Source organism: Atta colombica, unplaced genomic scaffold (assembly GCF_001594045.1).
Source record: "Atta colombica isolate Treedump-2 unplaced genomic scaffold, Acol1.0 scaffold105, whole genome shotgun sequence".
Taxonomy (NCBI): Eukaryota; Metazoa; Arthropoda; class Insecta; order Hymenoptera; family Formicidae; genus Atta; species Atta colombica.
Window position 1 is genome coordinate 3150794 of NW_017259190.1, and position 22738 is coordinate 3173531.

General features: G+C 35.1%; 1 protein-coding gene across 2 annotated transcripts in view; it reads left to right on the top strand.

Moving 5' to 3' along the window:
- LOC108690979 overlaps nucleotides 1-22738 on the top strand; it is a 39367-nt gene that overhangs the window by 1531 nt on the left and 15098 nt on the right. The window contains exon 1 of one of the 2 annotated variants that reach the window (XM_018198556.1): nucleotides 3825-3999. The exons of the other annotated variant lie outside the window; for it this stretch is intronic. Coding sequence (XP_018054045.1) covers nucleotides 3919-3999 — 81 coding nt within the window. The 5' untranslated portion in view covers nucleotides 3825-3918. Of the gene's footprint in view, nucleotides 1-3824; nucleotides 4000-22738 lie in introns of those variants that run through there. 2 annotated transcript variants of the gene reach the window in all.

A 22738-nucleotide genomic window follows, 5' to 3' on the forward strand; every position in this document is an offset into this window, starting at 1 on the left:
ACTAGAGTCCTCTGATTATTCTATAATATCCATATTTCGATTGATATAATTTTTACAAGAAAATGTCATAAAATTAAATATTCCTAATGCTGACTCATTGAGCATTAATTACATCGTTTACTTCTGAAGGGAGGGTTTTGACCTGGCCAGATGCATACCAGGTGAACGAAGTGCAATTGCATGTGTGCGACAAAAAAATACAAATTTTCTCTGTTTTGCTTGGCATTTGTTTCGCGTCCCCTCAACCGGAAGCAATGTTATCACGCATTACTCGCTGCCAACCCGCGGTGTGGGTGTAGGACATATAGTGTCAGATATACACAATAAAAACGTGTTATTGTACGTTATATTGTACGCATATTATAAACAGAGATTTAATTTTAACGTTTTTAAAAAGTTATGACGTACGTCACTTTAAATCGAAATCTAATTTACAAAAATGTTAGGTTTCTACGAAATCGATATTAGTTCCCAAGATTAATATTTTATGTTAATTGAAGTTGAAAAATATAAACGTTAATTGACTACCTGAACGTCTCTTCTCGTCGTGTTACATCGACGCTGGCAATAAATTAGTAGTCGGATATCAATGCGTAGATTGTTAATCTCAATGAATCAAAAGGTTAATTCATTCATCCTTCACAGACTCTCTTAATTAGAGCTCACCGTGAGTAAATCTATAAATATCAGGGCTGAATTAATTTATAAACTCTCGATGTATGCTCGATATAACTCTTTGTTTTGCTGTTGGTTTGCATCAGTTTTTCATATTTAAAATATTTAAACGTTTAAATATTCTCAGAGAATTGGAAGATGATATTTAAGAAGCAAATTAGGTTTTTCTATTAAATTTTAGAGATTAATAAGTTATATTTGAATGAATAATTGTTTTATCATCGAAAAAACGCGGAACGGAAACTACGAACGGAAGCGGCTATAAGGTTGCAATGCGCACAAAAACTTTGTCGACACGCGAACGTTTCTCTGAATCTCAATCATTTTCTCAGGGCTTTATAGGTAACAACTTGATTCTCTGGCTGTGTTCTTCGAATAAAAAAACACATTAAATTGGCGTTCACCTACTTTCTGTATACTCTGAATTTAACATAATTGATTTCAGGAAAAGGACCAGAAAAATTCACAGTTAAATCAAATTGTTAATTTAAAACTTAATTAAATCTTACTTATCGATGAAAATCCGTAACGCATTTTTGTAAAAAATTTACAAGAAATTACTCTATCGTATATTTTTTTTAATAAATGATACAAAAATGATTTCTTCGAGGAAAATTGAGCAAGAAAATTCCTGAAGATACTTAACGATATCCAAAAAGATTTCAACGTGACGCAGCATGGCACGCGCGTGAAACACATGAGTCACTCGCGTCCTGCAGCGTGTGTCATAAAAAAAGAAAGGAGAAAGGAACATGCGGCTCTCCTAATTTCGTCACTTTAATTCCGTTTCTTGAATACCAATGGCCCTCGACATTTGCGTCTGATTACATCCGAGTATCGATGCTTCGCTTTGGATATCTAAAGTCGCGCACGTTGCATTATGTTAGTACAAACAATGAAGCGACAGCGAATATGTGATGCGAGTCACGCCGATCACGCGGATGCATCGGACGCGTGCGTAACGAACAAAAGAGTTAGGAGACGTGGATACAAGGCGTTATGTGCCACCGGAGGATACGAAGAAACGACGACGTCGTCGTCGTCGTCGTCGTCGTCGTCGTTGAAGAACACGCGCGTACATAATTTACTGGCGACAACGATCATCTGCATAATTTACGGATCGTCGAATCGACCCTTTCGTCTCTACGAATGACGAAGAAGCAGTAGACTTTCAGTTTGTCCTTCATATTTAGTGAATTGGAACATCGATTTATCCGATGACATAATCCGTCGACATAATGGCAAATAATCCAAGCAATTAATTGGATTAATAAAAGAATCACGGTGATCATTTAATATAGGAAAAAAAATTTACTATATTTCCAATAAATAAGCATTTGAAAAAATGAGTTAAAGCAAAATAATAGTTTTTGCATCAAATAAATGTATACATTTGTATACAAATGTAAATGTTTACATTTAGTAAATATTTACTTAGAATTATTCAAACAATTTTTTTTTTAATTGGGCACTTTTTAAATGTATACAAGAAAAATGGATTTTATTGACATAATACTTATAATAAATACATCAAAATATTATAGAAATGAATATATTTAATTTAATTTTCCTTTATATACAGCACGAGGATTTTTAAAGTTTAAAACTTTTTACTTAAACTTCTCGATCAGAACTTGAAGTCTATGTCTCTTTAATAGAAATTTAACGCGATTTGTATTCGCAATTTTTTTTAACATTCATATATTATAATCTCGATAATGAAACTATCGCGGATTAAAACAGCGAGTGTCCCATGATTGATGCCACGGAAATCAATCTGTTTCCAAGGTGGAATTCTTTCTGGTGACTTTCTCACACTCGCCAGTTCCAATGTGACCGCATTCCGCGGGGAATCCGCTTATATCAGACGCAATACTTCGACGTTATCCATTGAAACGAAAATGACGCGAAAATAACGAGAGATTTCGCGAGCGATGCGGCGACCGTGTGATCCGATCTTCTCAGGTCACCAGGATCTTAAATTCCTCGAGGTGACGCGTGGTTTCTCCAGGAACAATGATGATTAAGGGCCGGGAGATTAGACTAGAGGAATTCACGTCGGGATGTGGTTAACGATTACCAGAGGCCCTTGCACTCCTCAGCTCAACGCGTCATAAAGAATGAGCGATATTAACGTTTATATATACATGCAGGACGCGAGGCCGCTTCCTTCTGCATCATGACTCACGCGCGCGTCTGCTGATCTCCTCTGGCAGACTTTATGGTGCTGGAAGCACCGTAATCCATAAACCTGCACCAGTAGAATCGGTGAACACGACGGCTCACGTCGTTAAAGCCGCGAGGGCTCGTAAGGCGCTGAAAACGGCCTCAGGAACGTTGATGAAATATAGGAATTAAATTTTTTTACCTTAGATTCTTCTACGTAACAAAGTGTGTCTCTTGAAATCAACAGAAGAATGAGACGCGAAGAAATTGAAAAAAAGAGCTTGGTTTTTTTAATCAATCTCGAACATTTTTTTTAGATTTTCTATCAGGAATAACTGTTTCTATCAGGAATATCAGAGATTTAATAATAAAATATTATTATCGTTAGGTATCTAATTGTAATGTAGGCCATACTGATACCGAAGATCAAGAAATCCTAGATTCAAGAATTTTAGTATTAAGCTGCAGTCCGTGATTCATGTTCACAATGCTCTCATGAACATCATTTGTATTTATTTAATATTTAACGACAAGGAAAATAATTTTTAAGCATCGGAATAGGACCACGGTCTTAATAGTAGAGCTAAATATATTTATATTTTCATTCTTATTCTCATTCCGCTTGATTACATTGTTACTATCGAATTTACCGACGATTTCTTCAAAGATCTTTCTCAAAGATTTCTTTCAAAGAGGGCAAGAAAAAAAGGTGGATTAAGTTGCCGAGGTTGTCAAAGTAATTCCAGAGGCAAGGAAAGGTCAGATAGGGTTGCTTGGTAGAGAGGAAGAGAAAGGACACGAGGAAGAAGGGGGACAAAGGCCGGAGAAGGGATACTCGCGACAGCCACAAACTCAGTGTAGTTCTACTCTTCGTCAGGTGTGTCTCGTGGATCCACCATAGAGATATAATAAATCTATCGAATAGAAGTGTTCGGAAATTTTCACGCGGTCGTGTTTATTATAGGAAATAAAAAAAGGAAATCCTTGAATTTAGTCTGGAATAAATGCGGATCGACGTTTTCTGTCGGGAATGTATGTAATTGATATCGACACGTGATTATATACAATCGTGATCGTATGATCGTGTCGACGATCCTTTCGAGCGTGACGGGTTTCCATCGGCGACATTCGCATGACGGACGGCATGTCGATCTGAAGGTGAGTCGGAGTCGAAGAAATCCTCCTCAATTACATGCCTTCCGTTTACTTAGACTTGAAAATGCTGTATCGAAAAAGAAAGAATTAACTGATGATATTATCGATGATTGAGTGTCTGTCGCGAATATACGTTTTGGTAAAGTAGTTGAACTGTCCTGGAATCAGTTGATAGATTTGGCACACAAACATGAATTATTTAAGTTGCACACGAATTAAGTGAACAAATTATTTCTTTCATTTTTATTAGATTCTTCATTTATAGATGATTTTATCTTATCTTTTTTCAAAAATTAATTATTATAACAATTACTTTAAAAAATATTAATGTAACGAAGTTACATTTTTGAAGTTTTAAATTGTAAGTAAAAAAAAGTATTATATTATATTAAATCTTCCTCTATCAATCATTGTAAGAAGGTTCACTTGTATTTTATATTTCAAACAAGATGTTTAGATATAGTTGAGAGTTAACTTCTTCTTAAAGAAGATTTTTAGTATTGAAAAAACGTTTTTCTTCTGGAAAAGCAAATCCCGTCACAGAAGTGACTAATCTCGAAGTTCAAGGAGTCAATGATGCGCGTTCGGAACCGGTCAACGACAGGTAGTCGTAGACGTAGTAGAGACGTACTCGAGACGTTTCTAAAAGTTTGCTTCTGAGAACTCTTTAATTTAACTCATTATTTTTTTTTCCGCTTGTCGACCGATAAAGACGTGCCGAACGAATACATTAATAGCTAATGATTATGGCTAATGTCCGACCGATTAATTTTGCTCATCTGAAGTAGTCCGGATGTTTCGCTTCTGTTTTAATAGTAGTATCATCGACCGGATAATTGCGCTCGTTTAGCATTAATTTCGCTCATGATTAATTCCACTGGCGTCTCGTAATTCGTGCGTCGCGCTTTTATTGCGACGAAAGCAAACCGCCTCGCGGAATAATTGCGAGGGGATTTTACAGCGTTAGTCTCGCGTTATCTTTCTTTCATGAGCATATAAATGCGCTTTATTATAATATTATATAAAGCGCCCACGTTTCTCAAGACGCATAACTGATGCGAGACCTTCTGTTCGTGTAGCATGCCAAAGGCGACCTTAACGTTTAATTAAAAATAGCCGACAGACTGAGAGGCTTCGATATAAAGGCGACGTTAAATAAGGGTAGTACGGCATTTAAAACCTACGGAATAACTATCATGGATCGCGAACGTGGTTTTCGATCTAATGAACAGGTAATAGCTTTCGCGTAACTAATGAAGCTACGTTAAGTCGATCGCGTTTTTTTTTCTTTCTCTCTATAGTCTCTTTTACCTATCTATCTATCTACCTTATGTCGCACGTTTCGTTTCTAATTGATTCCCCAACATTCATCGTGTTGTAATTGCACGATTCGTTATGGCTGTTACGCAATCCTATTTCGTCCCAGCGTAAGTCCAGTATGGTGTATGTATGTATGTATGTGTATGTATGTGCGAATCGATGAATCGAAACTACATCGTGATCATGTAATCACTTGGCATCCGTACTCAAAAAAGAAGTATTTATTTTAAGATACTAAAATTCATTTTTGTCTCCATTTTTAAAACATTAAAAATGTTTTAGTTTGAAACATCTCTAAGTATTTAAAAAATGGAGACAAGAATAAAACATTTCGTTTTAAAATTAAACACTCCTTTTTCAAATTGTTTGTCCAGATATATCAAGCATTTCCAAGGATTGTAGAGAAATTAAATGTTAATATAACGCGATATTTGTATAAAAAGCGGAAGAGGAAGAATCTGCTCTGATATTTCCAACATTGGAAAAGGAGAAAATTAAGCTTAATTTATAACGCGCATATGGAGTATTATTATGTAATTAGTTCGTATAATTATGCAATTATTTTTTCTTAATGTAATTTTATGTTAATGTGTCTATAATATTATTTTTATCGATAATATTATGTTAATATGATTTTTCATAATATGATTATTATTTCATAATATAATATTTCATAATATGATGATTTTTCGTAACATAATTTTTATAAAATTTCAGAATTCTCGAGCTAAACTTTCAGTTCGACTTTTAATTCTTTATTGCCAATGAAAGTATTATACGTCCTCGATTCATGTATGAATGAGCGTAAATCGATTCTCATGTTGTCGACTTCGTCAACATGTAATAGAAAACAGAGTAAAGACACGCTCGCGGTCTAACCGTTAGTCATTGTTATGCGACATGACGTAGAGTATGGGTGCGCGCTCGTTTTAGTCTCGTTAGGAACAATTAAAAGTGGCTCAAGACTTAATTGGCGCGACTGCCAAAGGCAGTCCGTTTAATCGACGTTTATTAAAAAAATACTCGCGCGTGCAGCTTAACGAACGAGCGTTTCATTCTCGTGGGAGAAAATACCGTGAAAATGCACCACCGAAGAGACCCAAAGAGAAATAACATTCTGAGCTGCGTGCAGCGAAAATGACAAATAAAGGACGCATGAATTTGCATATCGCCACGATAAAATCACAGATATCGCGATAGGACTCTACGAAAACAAATGACACAAGTACGTTCAGCATAGATTTGAACTCCATTTATAAGGAGTTCAGAGTGCAAGTGAAGTAAGTCCATTAGGTTCGCTTCGAATGCGGCGTTTCTGTATCCAAAGCCGAGCTTATAAATTACAGGCTTGCCGGAGCTGTGAATCTTTCATTTATATCGCGCATGCTTTTCTCTCGCCTTTTTCTTCTTTTTTTTTTTTTTTAACGTATTCTTAAAATGACAGACTTTTGTATCCTTTCATGCGGTGTCCCACAATAAAAGATTCTTTAAGCTCGAACTTTCTCGTCGGAATTCTCGTCGTTTCCGCCGTTCTCAGCGTTTTCGAAAAAATCCCACGATGCTTATCCTACAAGGCGTTAACGGGCCTTTACCGTTTCTTTACGCCGCGCCGAGTTTTTCGGTAATGAGGACATGTTATGCAAATCGACGAGATATTGTAACTGTCTCGTAAACGGTACGCAAACACACGTCGTCCTTCACTCTCGGCTTACATTGCTTCGCGGAGAAACGAGTTCTATCACGTATATACACCGTCATATAATTCCTCTGTTAATTTACTATTTCCTTTGTGGCTCGCGGAATACATTAAGAAGCTATGCGCTACTTTATTATCTTATATTTGTCGAATGAATATTCTAGTAAAATCAGAGCATCTCTCTCTCTCTCTCTCTCCCTCTCTCTCTCCCCCTATTTCTCGAGAAAATTTGCAACACCTATCGGGAGCGATAAAGAAGCAACTAAATTGGAAAGCCCTATCTTATCTCGAGATCGAGACCGACTCTAATCTTTATGCTCCTCCTCCCCCCCCCCCTCCTTACTTCTTCACCGGATAATCCCCGAAGTATTTATAGTATTCCCGCGTTCATTTCACGGCTGGTTATTAACCGGATAAAATAGCCAGTACGATGGTACCGATTAACGAGTCACGTTTCCCCGGAGAACATGCCCCCATCTTCGGGAGAACTCCCGATAAATCAGGACCTCTCGGCTTCGTTCTGCGCGTTCTGCCGCGAGAATAACTTATCTCGCTCACAATGCCCTGCCCGCGTAATTCCTGAATATATCCTTTCGAACACGAAGCAACAAATTAAAGTTCCTCGACAGAAATGCGCTGTCCTAGGCTCCGATCGGTCGCAGATGATCTGCGATAAATCATTCGTTATTATCCTAGTGATCCTAGTTATCCTTTAAAGCAGTGCTATCGTGATTCACATTTATAATAAAAAAGTCTTTTTATAATTAAATTATAAAAAATGTATACGTACAGATTCGAAAAAAAATTACATATATGTACTGAAAAAAAAAATTTTAATAAACATTTGTTTGAATAGTTCTAAGTAAATATTAGTTCTAAATATATAGATATATTTGATAAAAAATATCTAATTATTAATTTAATTTATCATTCTTTTTATTGAAAATTGAATATTATTGTTCAATTAATATTTTATTCACTTAATATTATTCAAAGAAATGTATCAACATTTAATAAAATTTTTTTCAGTATATATATATATATATATTTTTTTTTTAAAGACTTGTTTGAATTTTGACATATGCAGAGATTTCTCCGCAGTATATCAAGCAATGATATACATTGCTCTATGTTTGTCAATAAATATAAATATTATAAATAGCATCTAATGCCAAAAATTTCTGAATACCACGAGCTCATTAGTATTAATTAGTTACGATTTCCAATCTTTGATGATGGGCTTCTCTAATTTGTTCAAGATGCATCCATATATATAATATGGATGCACTGATTGTTAGATTGTTCCAATTCTCTTCTGCCAGATAATACGGATTGCCTCGTAGATCAATACCTCCAACAATACAAATATCTAGATATATATCAAGAGTTCACCTCACTAAATCCTAACGCATCTTCCATTTCTTCCTCTTCTTCGCTCGAGAAGGTTTCGCGATTACGTGCACTTTGTTTTTTATCTTTATGGAGCAACAGATACATCCAATTTGTAGTTAGGGAAAAAGATCAAGCTTTTTTTTAAATAATAAAAAAGTTTAATGATTTTTGAGCATCTGTATGATTACGTTGACGTAAAGATCGAGATCCTTATCTCTTAAGAAATCATTTCGAGGGAATGGTAATTAAGTGCAAATTTGCTACTATTATTCACAAATTCCTTAGAAATTCCCCAACCTGTTATAGTTACGCAAAATTAATTCAATTGGAGAAATTTAGAGATTATTCTCTTAATAAATCGAGGGGGAGGGGTAGACGAATGCCGCGCGAATTCCGCTCGAGATTCTACTTTCCGCGAGGAACATCTTTCGTATCTCCCTATTTTGTTATTACTGCGGGTATGAAAACGAGCATGAGCGCTTTGCGTTCATAAATAAGGCATAACTGAGAGCGCGAGCGCAGCGAACATGGGCGAGGAGTCTTTATACGTGCATATGTATTCGTATGCGTGATTTGTTGTTGCGAGAGGGTGGAAAAGCAAGCGAGGGAGCCGCAAGGAATTATCTATCTGGCGTGTATTCTTACTTTGAGATGCGTGGGCGTGCATAGGTATCAGCCCTGAAGAGAGATCATCAGGAAAACACGAAGATAAAGAACGATATCCAAGGGATTTCCGATAACTGCCACATTTTATTAATTTTACTATTTATTGTTTATAAACATTGTTTATTCCTTCATATCGCACCATTTACTGCGATTATTACAATCGCTTTTCAGTTTTGGTTTCTTTTTATTATTTCGTAATTGTTACTCGAATAACTAATTATTTCGATTTACATTCGATGTAATTTAATTATCTTTAATAATATATGATTTTGTAGGATTTATTTTACAAACTTTGCTTATATATTTGCTTTTAAACTCATTTGTTTACTATATCAATTGTGACAAATATTACGTATGTATATAGTCAATAAGGTCTAAATCAGCTGATATTACTTAAGTCAATGTTCGTATATCGATGTTCGTATAAAGTAAACAACAATTCAATTTGCAACATCATTGAAACTTACATTTTAATTACCCTACAGAATATTATCAGATAGATTGAAATACATTAAACGAGTGCACGAATATATATGTACACTGTTAAATTTTTAATGTCAAATTATTATTATTATTATTATACCCAAGTTGAGTTATTTTTAATTACTTTTATACGTCTCCACTGCTTCCATTCAATATACCGTTAATTTAACTAAAGCAATGAAGTTAAACAATTTAACTGAAGAAAATATATTTAAATTAAAAATTAATTCATTATTAATAAAAAATTTAATTTATTATTTATTAAATGCATGCGTTAATATGGATGTTATTTACTTTGAAACTAACTACAGAAATGGATTGATTTATATTTTCATGTGCAATTTAACGCACATGAAAGTTAAAAATAATAAAATATTATTTAACTTGGGGAGACCATTGCTCTTTTAATAATTAACAGTGAATGCATCGATATTTTATTTTTGCATTTTTATTTTATTTGTAATGCGAATGAGCTTTGTCATTCGTTTCCGATTAGCGTCCTTTACGTTTACAATATAATAGCGAATTTTCCTGATTGCGAGAAATTTCTCTGTGCAGCCCTCTCTATATCGCGTCCGTGCGATTGTTTAACGATATTTTCAACTCGCACGCACACGTAAGGGGTGGGATGGTCGTGGGGAGTTACAATTGTTGGTACATTGTTACACGCGTAACAGGGCAGCATGCGCGCAGTAGGTTTTTTGCAAAATGCACAGCTCGCGGGAAAGCTCGAAAATTCCTACGTCCCTGATGACATTAATTTATCGCCGCGCGCTATTTGCGCAACGCTTTAACGTAACAACGGCGGCGGTAATGGCTTTATAATAGCAACGAAATCGTTCGCGCGCGCCGTGTATCGAGTTCAGGGCCGTTTCAGGATCTTACCGCGCATTTTTCATCACATTGCGCCGAGCAAAATGCCTCTCATAAAAGCCGAGATTTCGTTCCGCGTGTAGTCGTTCGTTTTATCACCCGCGAGCAAGTACAAGATCCAAGTTATTTACCAAGGTACAAAGTTAAGACGTTATTAATAAAAGTGCCATCGCGTCAAGTTATAACGTCATTACAGTTTCTTTATATATTTTTAACTATCAATGCCTGAATGATAAATTTATCCTTTGGTCAATCAAGATTAACTTTAATTACTACTTGTGATATATTTTTATCTTTTACTTTATAGAAAGTTGTATCGAAATATTATTTATATGTATATATAGATTGTGCATAAATTTCTGAGGAAAGATATTTTTTTTTGTAGAGAGAGATTTAATTTTGTAGCAATTTAAATATCTCATTTCAATTTAAATATTTATATACAATTGAATTTAATTCTGATTAATATTTGTAAATGATTTATTTTTATTCACTAAAGATAATTTTGTAAAAACCGAAACATTTGGAAGAAATATATTATTGTTTGTTTTTTTAAAGAAAAACTAAAATCATGCCTGGCTAATTTCTTTTGTATTAAAATTTTGTATATTTACATTAAAATTTAAATATCTCAATACTATGGCAGTCAACATGCTAATATTTTATACAAATGTTAAAATTATAGATTATCAACATTTTAATAATCGTTGTGTTTCGCTGTCAAATCTCAATTTTATCTCTTGGCAAACGTTCGCAATTATTGTTCACACAACGTACTATAAAGAGAAACAGAATTTTGACTCGTCTAGGAAATTGACAGGTATGATAATCCAGAGGCAAAAACGAGAATAGAGAGAGAGAGAGAGAGAGAGAGAGAGAGAGAGAGAGAGTTGAGGAGTGGTTCATATCGATCACGACGTAACGCGAGGTAACCGGTGTGTTGCGTTGCAGTTTTCTCGATGCGGCGCGAGAAGCCGCCTTGGGGGACACGTAAGGACGCGTAAGCTGGTCGATGAGCGCGGTGTGTTGTGTGCACCCGCGCGTGTCCGACACGCACGCGTGTGCGCGGACCGCGACACGCGGCCGGCGCGATCGCAATTCCTCGTCGACGGAATGGGACGGGATGAGAGACTGCTTCTGACGTTTATGCTTGCCTGATAGAGTCGCGATCAAGACGTTTGCGCAAATCGCGTAACGCCGACGCGCATACGCGCTCTCCACGCACGCCGCCAACGCGACGTCGTGACGTGTCGTTCGCCTCCTCGCGCAGCCCGATAACGATAATGAGCGCAGTCGTGATGAGCCGAGGCGCGAAAACAAGGACGACGCTCCGCTTTTGCAACGTTCTTTTGCACGCCGAGTTGGAATCGCGGAAATCGATTAATCCTTATTAAATAAAGTATCTTTTACGACCATAACGTGAATACACGACAAACAAGAAATAAAGATCCTAAACGGTCGAGCTGGATTTCCTTTAGTGCTTGAATAATTCAGTGTGAATTTATATTTTCATATTCGATCTTGCAAACGGCGAATTTAATTTTCGGAGTCTTGAAACGCGATTCTACGCAGAACTAGAGTAATAATGTTATAAATTAAATTAACAAGCAATTTAATAATATTGATGCTTATCTTAGAACGATCTTAATAATATCTGATGTTGACAAACATTTTAAAATCTGCAGGATGTAAACAATTTCAAATTGAATCCAATTAAAATCATATCTACGTTGGAATCTTAATATGCGACTTCGATAATAAATCGTTTATCATCTCATTAAAATTTAACATAAATACAAATAAATTTCACAAATATATACGAACATAAGTGACTCGCGATAGCGGGATTTTTAGGTACAGATTTATACGGTCCAATAAATTTGCGGGAATACTCGTTTGCGCCAAAGGCAATAGAAATAACCGTAAAATCGATGAGAGATGGACGTTTTATTGCGACAATCAATTTCAGATTTGATAGCTCACAAAACGCGCGTGGCTAGTGGAGAGAAATCAAACGTTTACGTCTCGTGGATGATTTGTAATCGCGAATGTGTTGACGAGCAAGTTGGAATTTACGTCAGATTTATACTTCTGATTATCTGGATACTTCTGATTATCTGGACCGCGAGCTTTTCCGTCGGACACGCGTTCTGATTCTCACGTTTGCCTCAGATTCCTGAATAAGAGATAACCTGACGGCGTTAAGAAACGTTACGATGATTTATGCGTATTCATTCACGCGTGACGCATCTCTTCCCGGATGAGTAACTCCTGAATCGTAGAAAAGGAAATTATCCTAACGGAATTTGTCTCTCCGACAAAAATATTATTTCTTACATATTCGTTTTACGATGACGTAAAAGGAAAAAAAGAGGAATTTTTCTAAACAGAATTGTTAGATTTAATGCTACTTCAACGTGAGAACTCTTTATTTTCATCTATTTTTAATATAAATTATAAAAACCAAATAAAAAAAAAAGTAAATGTGAAACGCTGTAGTGAATAAACCTGTTAGTGAATATGACCTAATTATTGAATAAAAATTTCAAATATTAAGCTTTTAATATATGTACGATTCTAAATAAATGTTTATAAAAATTGAATAAGACGAATTTATTTAGAGTCGTACGTATCATTAAAAGTTTAATTTGTGTCATTTTGTCCAATAATTGGGTCATGTCCGCTAACTGATCCATTTACCTTAATATTAATTGAAAAAATATATAGTATTTATCGTTAATTATTAGATACTTATAAAAATCATAACATTATTATAATTTTCCGCAGAAGGGAATAATTTAATCGGGTGAAAGTATATGTTTATACTCCATTAAATTTATAAACATTCTACTTATAAAACACTGCTTGGGCATTTTCTTTAAGGTTTGTATTTACAGTCATTATATGTTGCAAAAAGCATATCAGATGAAGTTTCTTGAAACAAGGACAGTTCAATAATCATTTTGATAAACTGTACTCTCAGTTTATCAGAACTATTCTTGTTTCAAGAAACCGTATTTCATCTGATATCATACGCTTACAGATATCGTTTTATTGTGAGAAACAAAACTTTTTATTTTGAATATCTCGCACGATACTTTTTGATGTGACATTCATGTAGCTGTAATAAATATATTCCAGTTCCTCGGTCGATTGTATAATAACGATTGCAAATAACGAAACGAATATCAAATTGATCAAGATTTATTTGTTAAATAAAAAACTGTCTATCATATCTTGAGTGGTTTCAGTTTGTGAGTTCTTCGATAGAAAGAAGCAATCGGGTTTGAAAATATTTCTACGATCGATAAATGCAGTCGAGAGTCTCTGACTCAATGTTGGTTAGTGTGCTAATCATTCGTGTGTACCGTTAACTTCTCGTTTTAGTCTTATCAAGATTTATATGCCTTACGCCATTACGTCGCGATGCGTCGCGATGCGTCGCGCCGAAATTTAATTAAAAACGCATTTAATTCTTCGCTCCATTCTCTCGCTCGTCGACTAAGATACACGGTAATCATGAACGGGAATGCGTTGACGAAATCAAAAGTAAATCGAACCGGAAAATATATACATTAATTACTCATAATTAGAAGAAGTATCGTTGTATATGTACAACGAAAATTTTCGAGCTTTTAGGAAATATGTAGTTAATTTAATTTGATCAACGAGATCAATTTTCTTGGTTTAATTTAATTAACAAAATTGGATAATGTCTTGAAACTTAATATAACAGATTGGTTTTCCAGTTACCAGGAAAATGTGCCGGCTAATTAACTCAAAGTCATTGCATGTAATGTAATTACGAGCGTAATTAGATGGTAGTGCCGAGAGTGAATCTGTTTTCTTATTCGTGGTATTAAACACAATATCTTCAGTTAGTTTAGTTTATTTTGCAGAGAAAAGTTTCTTTAGGAAACGATAGCATTTTTTTACAAGTTCAATGCTAGAGCAAAAGAAATATTCTTACGGAAATTTAGTTTGTTATTGAAAGGTATTAATTAATTATTTATTTAGAATACTAAAAATACTAAACAACAATCCTCTCAATACTTGTACTCAAAATAAGTAATTAATTACTGTCAGTATTAGTCGTCTGTAAAAATACCGTGCAATGATATGATGACAGTTATATGTGTACAATGAAAATTTTCGAGCTTTTAGGAAATATGTAGTTAATTTAATTTGATCAACGAGATCAATTTTCTTGGTTTAATTTAATTAACAAAATTGGATAATGTCTTGAAACTTAATATAACAGATTGGTTTTTCAGTTACCAGGAAAATGTGCCGGTTAATTAATTCAAAGTCATTGCATGTAATTACGAGCGTAATTATATCCTTAATATATTATATCCGTAATAATATCCTTGTTTTATTCATATGCTTGAAATTTGTGATAAGAAAAAAAAAAGATAGAAACGAAGAAAACCTTAAGATTAACTGAATCTGACTACTTGATGTATAAAAGTTCCGTATTTGTCGTATTAAAAAATTAATTAAAATTGAAAAGGTAGTAACTGGAATCCTGTTTAAAAATGATTACAGCATAGAATTCTGCCAAAGCTAACGAGATATATCGTTAAAATTACGATGAATTAACGGCATGACACTTTTTTTCCAAGTGCTGTTGTGTTTTGTAAATTTAAAATTTAAAATTGATAATAGCTGGAATTTTTGTTTTCAAATTACATATATTGGTACAACTCGAGCAGAACTAACGGAATACTTGCTAGTGTAAATAGTCGTTTTATTCGTTCCCTCGCGCGATATATTTCTATTACGTAACGTAACGGTAAGCCCAGATCTACAATAGGTAGTAAGCCTTTAAGCCATAAAAAATGACGAGTCATAGTCGATTATTCTTCTCACATTCGACTCTGATCAATTTCTTACGGCTTAAGGCCTATTGCATCTATCGTAGATCCTGGCTAAGATTCATCCTAAGGCGAGTGACGTCAGAATAAAATGCTGACAGAATTTTAAATTTCAGAAAGTATTATAACTGTGTTCAATTTTAAGAAATTCTCAAAGAAAATAAATCTGTTAAAGGAATTGAGATTCGAGAAAAATAAATTTAAGGTATACAATTTTAACTATCGCGCCTAAATTTATTGTCTTTGTAGAAATGATATATTCGTTTCTTTCTTTTTTAATTATGTATATATTATTAAATATTTAATATTGTTGATTTAATTTTATCGTGAAGTTCGCTTTTCTATTTCATACTTTATTTCATGTATTTTTTATTTATTTTTGTTCTTCTTTTTTTACATCTATATCTTTTTCATGTAAACGTACTTTTTCATTCTCTTAATTATTAACTTTCTTATTTTTAATTAATTATTATTTCTTACTTTTGTACATATTTTTTTGTAATTTCTATGCATTATCTATCTATCTATCTATCTATCTATCTATCTACAAACTTTCACTATCTATCCAAAAAAGTTTATATATCTTCGTGTAAAAATTATAGTATTATATCTTCGCCCCCCACAATTGCGACCTTCGATATTTGGGTTAAGGAACAAATTTCTTTTTTTTTTTTTGTTTACTGATGAACAATTTATGTACAGCTAAGTATGCATGTAATACAGTGATAGAGAATTTATGTATCAGATAAGGAACCTGATATCTACGACCGCGAAACACGATTCGGTTACACGTGCTTCTCTCTGTCAATTCCACCGGGTATAGTTCAAGTGCATTCTCCCGCTTCTTGGCCGTGCAACATGCAAGCCGCGTGTACCTATCTCGTGACCGCGCCGCGCGCATCAGCAGCGCGGGACGACCGCGGAATCGGCGCATACGTGCCACGTGCGTACATTCTGCTCTCCGGATAGACGCGTGGCATCACAGTCTGTATCGGACGTGGTCGTGCTTACGTGACTTTGGCGTGTCTCTCACCTCGACTTGGTCGAAGACGACGCGGCTGCGTGATATGACGCGCGCATGTCCCACACTGGAACTTAAAACGGCCCGCGTCTTTCGGGAGGAAATTATTTTGAATCGCTACGTTCTCTTGCGTCAGAAGAGAAATCTGAATTATACTGAGAGAGATACCTCGTAAAGGTATGGTAATAAGTGTAAAATGAAGTGTAAAATGAGCCTTTTCATACTGACGCTCGACTCTCATTTTCAGCGTAGGTATTTCAAAATATAATCAGATTATATAATCATAATTGAATGATAAGCACAAATTCGTGGAAAGAATGAAGCATTATGTATGTAGCGGTTGTTCAGTTTTGAACCGAGCAATTTAGAAGTTGGAAAAATTTAACTTCCAGCGTAACAGACTTTAAGCTTCAAATTGAAATTGAATGACCGCGCTGATGCTGCTTTTCAGCGTCATAAAATGGGACCATAAAAATAACAATTTAAATCATTGTTGTTATTGTCACTTTTTAAAATATAGATATAAACTTTTTAAAATATAGAAATATAGATAATTAAAAAAAATCTCTTTTTAATTAAATCTTACGATTAATTTACACAAAAATTTAAAAAAAAAATTTGTATTAATTATCTTTATAATTGTTACTACATTTTTCTCTAAATGTTGACAATTTTAAACAAAATCCTCGTGTAAATTAATCATAAGATCAAACTGAAAAGAAATCTATTTATAATATTCATATTTTAAGAAGTGATAATAATAATTATTACACGCATGACTGAGGATATTGAGTAGAATTAACACGAATTCCTTTCTACGTACTTCACTGCGTACTCTCTTGTCTCTTGGAGCGTCATAAAAGCGCGATCTTGCGTGACAATATAATTAAAATAGCCAATCATCGATCGTTGAAAGAAGATTAGTTAATTATTCGGTTCAGCTGGTCGGTGCAATCGCAGAAAATTATACGGCATACTTTGGCGTCAAAAGATGTATAAAACAAAGAAGTAAAGAATTAATCGGGCGTCGAGAAAAGGATATAAAGTAGGCGTAATAAGCGGAGTGGAAAAGCGCGTGAAAGCGAATTTGCACGGTTGAAGCTTGACGACCGCGTCACGTGAATGCGTTGGACGAACGAGTTTTTTTTTGTTTTTGTTTAAGTATCTGTATCAGGAGATACAGAAGCTGTGGAAGAACAAAAACCGAAAAGTGAAAGCAATAAATCTGCAACAAGAATAAATGTTAGTCGGGTTAATGGATGAGTAAGTTTTCGTTCAGGAGTAAACCTGCCCGACATAGTCTCTGAAAAATCACGAAAGCGGAATTATGAGACTCTCCTCCTGTTTGAGAACTACAATTACCCACAATACCAATCTGTATGTAATAACATAATTATAAGCCATTCCGCATAACGTTCGTACGGGGTGTCCTACCGCGCCGCTGCGCAGCCGGATCAAATTTTAATGGCAGATCCCTCGACGGACAAGATTGCGGTCAATCTTTTTCCCAGCTTGGAAATTTCATCGGGTCGTTTTTGCCAGAGCGTTATCCGCGATTCGCTTTTCTTTCGCCACGGATGATTCGCCTATTGAGAATCAGGGTGGGAAGCGTGCAAATCCGCCATAATAGACTCACGATGCGCTCGCGAACTTGACCGTCTCGAATCGGATGGATATCAATTAAGTAATTTATCGAGGCCTGCGCGAGTCCGGCTGCGTGTTGATGATAGATGGGATCTGGAAACGGCTCAAGGTCGTACAAAAGTTCAAGGCCGATCATTTTCTCGAGAAAAACAAACGAGTGTACGCGCGACCAGCGACGTGTGCGTGCTAAGCGAGAATTATAAGAACTGGGCCGAGAACAAGCGTCTCGGGGGGTCGCAATCGGTGAAATCGGTGTTGTTTAATCGCTGGGGATGTATGTAATTTTCGGGAATTTTTCTTCACGCCGTAATTACCCGAGAAATAACAACGTTTCGCGCTCTTCGGTTCGCATGATTTTTCGCCGCGTAATTGCGCATTGAGTGAAATTTCTCCGGACGTTGACACGTCGAGAACTCTCTGTTTTGCTACCAAGAGAGAATAATGACTGCTACTTTTTCACCTAATTTTGATTTTTTAGTATAATAAATGCGGAATGCTTTTTTTCATTTTTATAAGGAAATATAAAACTATGGAAAAAATTCTACTGGAATTTTTTTTTATATTAACATTATTTTGTTTATATTAATAGAATATCATGCAGAACTTCACATGGATTGCGAAGTCAGCACGCCGTTTTATTGATATAAAAATAATGACAATTATTTTTTTCCAGTAGCACTTTTCAGTTCTACAGTTCCTTATTTCGATAAGATTATACTTTTGACAAACATACCAGATTTTTTTTACATTTTTTACATTTTTATATAATCCAGATCAATAAAAAATTACTCTGCTTTTCAAAGACCTCTATTATTCATCAAGCTTTGACAGCTTGAGTTTTTTTATCATAAAAGTCAAATGGTATTTACTTATTTTTTACAGATTTAAATTTATCTATCAGAATTGATATTATTATAATCAAAATATCAGTGCCTTCAGAAAGACTCCATATTGCCGGCGCACTGGAGAGTTAAGAAATAATTGAGGATTCTCCAATTGGCTGCGGAATTTATCGATTAAATTAAGGTCTATTGTTATAGGTCTCCAAGCATATTTCGCACGACATACAAAGCCTTATTCATATTGTACACTTTCAGCAGATCATGCATTGCCTGTCCCGCGTTATCTCGCACTCTATTGCGTCCCAATGAATCTCGCATCTCTCTATGACCACTTCAACGTCTCGGTCCTTTCGTCAGCATTCCCGAATCGCGAAGATGCACGATCGATTGCGATACATGCGATCATCCTCCCCCGCGAATACTGCGCGCTTTTACGTGATGCCGAGCGTAACAATCGTAGTCAAGCTATCACACACGCTCGATCTAATGGACAGCCGGAGGCTGCCACGGCCTAGACCATGAAATCTTCTTGAGATTTCCTCTTCCTCTTCCCCACTCATCCGAGAGTCACCACTTCTGCTGCGGCTCTTCCCTCTCGTATAATATCTGTCCATTGTCTCGCTGAGTACAATAGAGAAGATCTCGCAAGTGAAGAAAGAAGCACGAGTTATCGTAACTCGCGGTTTCAATCCTCTCCAAGAGTTGCAGGATAATGTGACTCCAAAAGATGTTCGACCTGTTGAGATTATATGCACCTCGCGATTTCGAATTATGATGCTTCAGAAAGAGATCGAAAGAGAATTTATAATAAAATAATAAATTTTAATACCATACAACACGACAATTTCGCATACATACGTGTACATTTAGGATTTAAATTTTATATTTCATGGATCAATTTATATTTTAAATATCAAGAACAACTTAATATCAATATATGGTGTTAAAATATGAAACATAGAGGCATCGAGCTTTTTTTTCTAAATACAGTTATTAGAGATCTGATAATTTCTTTTCTGATCTGCTTTAAAATAGAGAAATTACTATTGATAATTTTTATATTCTGTTACTAGGTTGCCTATTAGTCGTTCTTGATATTTTCTCTTTAGTCATCACTCGCATTTCGCTCGAATAAAACGCGTTTCTAGAGCTTGAAAAAGAAGTCGTACGTTTATGACGGGAGGCACCAGGAAGTCTGCTGCCATGAATGATAGTAATGTACGCATGCATGATCTCTCGTAATAACATTCGCAACATCAGTGCAAACCTGTTACGTAGCGAAACTCATAAAGGAAAGGAAAGGAAGGGACATGAGCATCGAGAAGAAGAAAAATAAGAATGAGAAAAAGAGGAAGAAGTAATGGAACAATGACCAAGACATCGCTTAACTTCCGTCGCAGATTGGAGCAATATTCCTTAGCAATCGTTATTGACATAATTGCGTCTGTTGATATGTAGCGAGTTTATTCATACGTCTGCTGAGTCATAAAACGAAATCGATTCTTTCGATAAATCAACATGTTTAAGTATGCCTCTACGTTCAAAAAATGTACTCTCTATAAAATATACAGAAAATATATTATCTACATATATAATATTCATTACTTCATTACTTTTATATATTATAAATATATAAAATATTAAATCAGTAAAAAATAAGTAAAACACAATCTGACTTTTATGATGATAAAAATTCATTTAAGCTTTGAAAAGTATATCAGAATTTTTATATAATCTGGAACAGTAAAAGGTTATGCTCTGTTTCTCAAAAATTGCTGACGGAAGAATTAAAATTCGTATTGCTGGAGGAAAGTTAATTACAATAATACGTACTGATTAAGATATGGAAATATAGATGTGAAAATCAACAAGTATAGAACATAGGAAAGGAATAAGTTGTAAGTAAAATAAATATAAAAAATATAAAACGTATAAGAAAAATAGATAAGAACAAATAAATGTATAAGAAAGTATTTTGGAATTTTGATCTGATTTTCTTCAATAATTAGGACTTACCTTCTGTAGAGGACTTAAAGACCGACTACATAAGGACACTACATAAGTATCGTGAATTTCTATCATGTACACTAGGAATTTCTATCACGTGCGGGCTTTACGAGCGGGTGAATCGAGTAGCCGGTCCGCAGTAATATAATCGTAATAACGCACGCTGGGAAGCCACCGACGAGTGGCTGCAGCAGGAGGTTGTCGTGAACAAGAAGCATTGGGAAGGGAACAAGAAGACGGCTGGCACCCCGAAGGCAACTCATGCGGGGCCCATTACACATTAGACACGTGTGCTCACTTTTCAAACGTGATATCGCATGCCCCGCCGCGTGTTTGTTATCCGTGTCGCACATCTCGCGTGCTATCTCTATCGATCGCGATCGCGAGCAAGAAAGGCGAAGAGAGGAAACAGGATGAACGATCAAAGGATCAAGGGACCGCACAGGAGTTCGTGTTACTCATTATTAGACCGGCAGACATGCAATTCTCGAGTGTAGAATAACGATGAAGTGCGAAGATACAGCAAAAATTTTTTTCGATAGTTTTAATAATTTGACAAGAGAAGAGATTTATTTAATTTCCTTTAGTACAAGTTTTTTATAAATCAATTTTTTTTTATGAGCAATAAATTTCGTTGTATAAAAATAGAAATATATGCACGGAAAGAATGGTTTTGCTGAAATATCTAAAAGTACTCTGCACCAATTACATAGAAAATCGGATCCCGAAAAATAAAATGATTTAGTGAAAATAATTTTGTTAAATTATCAAAATAATTATTTTCAGATCTGTATATCTAGTCAAATTTTTAAATATTTTAGCAAAACTATTTTTGTTGTACGCAGATAGTTTAGTCTTCACAACATGAATTCTCTCTGTTTATTTCTTCGCGATTAAGTTTACTATGCGTACTTTCAAATACAATCACAGATACAATCGGCGATAAGAAGAGAGCTATTAATTAGAGCGGAATGCAAACGATAAAGCTTACGATGCGCGACAAAAATATATGCAATCAGTTTTCTCTGTTCGACTGATACGGGGTGAAAGTTTTTACACACTTTGACTATTGATTGCAAAGTGTCGAATTGTCGAATCGTGCAATCGATCTATAAAAACTGCTGAATTTTGTCTCGATATCGCCAGCTCCTTGATGTTATAATGTTGACGTGAATCCTTGATATTGATGTTAGGCTGAAAATAGTTTCTTCAATAATCGCTGTAATAAACCACCCTTCAGTAAGGCTTTGTAAAGCAGCCACCCTTACTTTTGGCAATTTCATCTTTTAACATAGAAATTATTTGTGGAAGAACGGGCTCTTCAAAACGGTAACTTTATGAAAATGTGCAACGAAGACAGCTTTTTATCGGATAACTGATTCGCGATGAGGGATCTGCATACAAAATGAATGCTCTACTTTTGTAACTGGCTTTAAATGAAGAAGTTCCACTGATAAGATAACAACAACATAATCATTATGTTGATAGCGACAACTTTGTCGTGTTTAAGTTGCACTGCCACTGTCATTTTACCATGTTGTATTCTCAGAATTGTTTTCTTATGTATACTTCAAGAACCGTTCGCCGGATTTGAAAGACAATTTTCCTCGAGGAAGAGCTTGTCATCCGTCCCAGAAATATATTATGCAGGTAAAACATCCAGGAAATATCGAGCTGTCTACATTCTAAATGTCAAGCTAAGTAAGACTTTCGTGGAAGTATAAAAAAAATACGATTTTTTTTAAATTCGATTCCTTTAGTATCTATATTATCCAAATGTGTAGTGAATCACAATCATAAAACATTATTGTCGATATAATAATTCTTATCTTTCGAATTTTATAGTTCATGCGTTTTAGGAAGAGGGAGAGAGAGAGAGAGAGAGAGAGAGAGAGAGAGAGAGAGAGAGAGAGAGAGAGAG